General features: G+C 45.7%; 1 protein-coding gene across 1 annotated transcript; it reads right to left on the bottom strand.

Annotated features, from left to right (window-relative positions):
• Positions 1 to 1,200: 1,200 nt before the first annotated feature.
• On the bottom strand, positions 1,201 to 2,082 carry LOC133530589 (uncharacterized). The gene has a single exon (XM_061868555.1). It carries the CDS (start codon positions 2,080 to 2,082, stop codon positions 1,201 to 1,203), a length of 882 nt encoding a protein of 293 aa, XP_061724539.1.
• Positions 2,083 to 4,163: the final 2,081 nt, after the last annotated feature.

Raw genomic sequence — 4,163 nt, 5'->3', positions numbered from 1 at the left:
TTGGTGGTGGGAAGTCCATGACTGCCTGAACCTTCGACTCGAGGGGTTTACATCCGGTGGCTGAAATCAGGTACCCTAGGAATGTTACCTCTTGAGCTCCTAAGACGCACTTTGAGGTATTTACCAGCATGCCGTACTGCTTCAGCCTAGCAAAGATTAGGCGCAGATGTTCCTCGTGCTCTGCCTCGCTCCTAGAATATATTAGGAAGTCGTCTAGGTAAGCGTATACAAAATCGAGGCCCCTGGTAAGCTCGTCGACGAACCGTTGAAACGTTTGACCCGCATTGCGTAGACCAAACGTCATAAACGGGAACTCGAATAACCCGAAGGGGGTCGTGATGGCGGTTTTCGCGATATCGTCGGTACTGACAGGTATCTGATTGTAAGCTTTTTCCAAGTCTAGTGTACTAAAGATTTTACAACCAGCTATATCATACGAAAAATCATGGATGTGCTTAATCGGGTACCTGTCAGGCACTGTGCGAGCATTTAGGCTGCGATAATCTCCGCAGGGCCGCCATCCGTTGCCCTTCTTCGGGGCCAGGTGGAGGGGTGACGACCAAGAGCTCTCCGACGGCCTGGCTGTACCACAAGCCAGCATAATCCGGAACTCTTCCTGGGCGATTTTCAGCTTGTCAGGAGCTAAACGACGGGGTGGTAAGGAAACTGGGGGACCTGGTGTCGTGCGTATATGGTGGACTGTGTTATGGGGTATGTTAGTGTTTTGTTTGCCAGCTGGTCGAGTAATTTCGGGAAATTCGTCAAGAATTTTGTGATACCGGGACTCGCCAGTTACGACTTTAACGGAAAACACGTCTTTACAATTGGCTGTGGTGCCGAAGGCAGCTATTAAAGTTAACATGTCAATCAAGCGCTTATTGGGACAATCTACTAGCAGATTATAATGATTAAGAAAATCTACACCAATGATTGGCTTGGTAACATCAGCTACTACAAAACGCCATACAAAAGATCTGCGCAAGCCAAAATCTAAATCTAAAGTTAAATAGCCGTAGGTAGCAATATTAGAACCATTTGCAGCGCTCAGATTATAACCAGTCCTAGAACGACGATCACACAGCGCCGACCGTGGATAGACGCAGAGGTCGCTTCCAGTATCGACTAAAAACTGCGTCTTTGAAGTGCGGTCGGTGACGAACAGGCGACCAGTAGATGTCGATGGGCAATCGTCAGTCGCCATTATCGACTGCCCCTTTCGTTTTCCGCCGGCTTGAAGTCGCATGGTCGAACGCACTTGCTGGCCTGGTCTCCAAACTTCCCGTGGTACCAGCAGAGAGGATATTTGCAATAGTTCGACTGGGATCGTTGCCTGGATGCGTTACGCTTGCCTGGAGGTGCGCGCGCCCTGGATCTGCTACTCCTGCCCAATGCGGATGCCTGGAACTGCTGGAACTGTTTCCTTAGCTCTGCGATTTCTCTGGCAATATCGCTGGGAACTGAACTCGCAGCTCCGCTACCCACAGCGGCCACTTTCGGAGTAGAACTGGCCAAGTCGTTGACACGATCAGCTAGGTCGCAGGCGTCTTCATGCGAAGCCGAAGATGGCTGGCCCGCGAGCACCATCTGCACACCGTGAGGAAGGCGGGTCATCCAAATAGACCTGATAAAATCATCTGGTACTGCAGGTCCTGCCAGGTCCTTCAGGTGCCGGAAGAAATGCGAAGGTTTGCGGTCACCGAGCTCCTCATGCATCAGCAACTGCTTGGTCTTCCTCTCATTGGAAATGCCCAGTCTCTTGATCAGCTCGGTTTTAAGCTTGTCGTATCTCTGTGACGCGGGAGGGTTGATAATAAGGTCCTTCACCTCGCGAGCATACTGGTTGTCGAGGTGGGAAATCACATAATTGAATTTTGTGACGTCACTGGTGATACCAGAATTTTGAAATTGACCCTCTACTTGGGCGAACCATATCTCCGGTTCTTCTGCCCAGAACGGTGGCACTTTCACTCCAACCTTAAAAACGTTTGTCGATTCTATCAACTCTGTCGACCCTGTCCCCGCACTATTTCCGGATGCCTCACTCGTACCGAGTGCATCTTTAAATTCCCTATCTTGGCTCATATTTGGGGTCACCAGTATGGTTGTATGGTCAGGGTTATGTACTATCCACTGGGATCTCGTAAATAATAATGCAGACTTACAGTTCAAGTGGTATACTTCATTAAAGTACACGGAAAATCCATACACAAGCAATACAGAAGGCACAGAAGGGTAGAACACACAGGCACAGTTTTAAAGTAGAAGTAGAATAGTTCAGAAGATAGAAATAGGTAACGTAAACAAGCGGGAAGCGAAAAGCAAAACAATAAGGTCGCAGCAAAGGAGACATGCGTTCCGCGTCGTATCATGGCAATGACTGTCAACTGACCTCTGCTGCGCGAACGCCGGGCCTAGCTACAAGACCAGTTTTCTCTAGGGCGGAGGTGAGGTCGATAGTATCGATAGTCGATACGGTTTATCGATATTGACGTAGGTGTGTATATAAGTTTAGGAAATGTATAAATATAATATAGGTATAGGAAAATGTGTAAGTGTAAATGTGAAATGTCTATATGTACCTACAGCCATATGTACTGTAAAACGTTTTACGATACATGTGCGAATATACCTATTCGCAACTCGTGTCGATTTAAAACACTCCCTTCGGTCGTGTTTTAATTTATCGCCACTCCTGATACGAATTTCCTATTTTTCGCACTTGTATCGTAATGTACCATTATAATATCCATAATGAAAATAGGGCCTACGTTTGTATAGAAAAGAGGTTTGCGCGCGGTCGTCCACTTTCGTCTTAAACACCGACGAAGTGCGAGTCACTCCAACCAACCGATGGATCCGTTACTAATGATACTTTTACGGACGCGGAGCACTTATTTCCAAAAATATTCACTTTTCAAAAACTGTTTTTGAATCCCGTTAATCGTTTCGAAAGACCTATATCATGTATACCTGTCATGTCAGGGGGGTTTCTCGGGTGACAGTCAATGGACAGGCAGCGTAGACTCAAGAGGAAGTACATAGTGACATTTCTACTGTTGCCACAATTTAGAACCTTTCGGCATTCTTTTCATATAACTTTAATGAATATTTCGTACCTTGATAACACAATATAACAGATTTAAATCAGTGCTGAGAGTTTTAATTTGAAAGTTTCCTGGTCACTATGTACCAGGTATTAAACTAAACAAAATTTACTTATTTGATTATAATTGTACCTAAGTACTAAATTCTACAACCAATCGTTTGCTGAATATTAAAAATTTATGCTGGAATTCGGTAGGGGTTACTGGTGTGATGTGTGATGTTCCACGGCAACTCCAACTTCATTTGATTTTACTCTCTAACTAAACAGGTTTTTTTTTTCAAATAAGAAAAAATACATACATGCTGTGTCCTCATATAATAAAAAATGCCAAAACCTAATGTGGGGTTGCCAGAGAGCATGGAGCACTCAAGTACGTAGGGTCGCTACTCCCAGCTCTCCACAAGCTGCCCTGTGTCGACTGATTTAACTGGGAAAGCCAGCGTGCGATGCCCCATCACTCGAATGTTTGATTACGTGTTCATTAACTGAGGCGCAAAAATCACGGCGCAAGGTTTGCCAAAGGGCAATGGAGCGGAGTATCCTGGGTATCAGAAGATCTGACAGGGTGAGGAACACAGAGCTTCGCTCCAAAACCCGTGTCGTCGATGTTGGGGTGAAGACCGCCAGGCTAAAGTGGGACTGGGCTGGACATGTCTGCCGGATGAATGATGACAGAGCCGACAGAGGGGCTAAAATAGCCACTAGCTGGCATCCCCAGTGTAGTCGTGGCAGAGGCAGACCGAGAAAGAGATGGCGGGACGACTTGGATGCGTTTCAGCGGGACTGGCGGGATCTTGTTCAGCACAGGGGGGATTAGAAAGCTAGAGGGGACGCCTTTGCCCAGCAGTGGGACACGCAAATAGGCTAATAAAAAAAAAACTTAATTCATGATTTCTTAATTTATTGGATATATAAGTACGTGGTCGTACGTAATTATAAATTATAATGTGTTCATACAAGATTTCTCAAATACTTCAAAGCCAAGTAGCTATTCTACTGCTAGGTATAAATTTATCGTTAAATTAAACCTTCAAGTTTCTGAACATAAAATTAAACC

The sequence above is a fragment of the Cydia pomonella genome, chromosome 2 (genome assembly GCF_033807575.1).
Source record: "Cydia pomonella isolate Wapato2018A chromosome 2, ilCydPomo1, whole genome shotgun sequence".
Lineage (NCBI taxonomy): Eukaryota > Metazoa > Arthropoda > Insecta > Lepidoptera > Tortricidae > Cydia > Cydia pomonella.
Note: the sequence above shows the minus strand (reverse complement) of the source record. Positions and strands in the feature narration are given on the sequence as shown.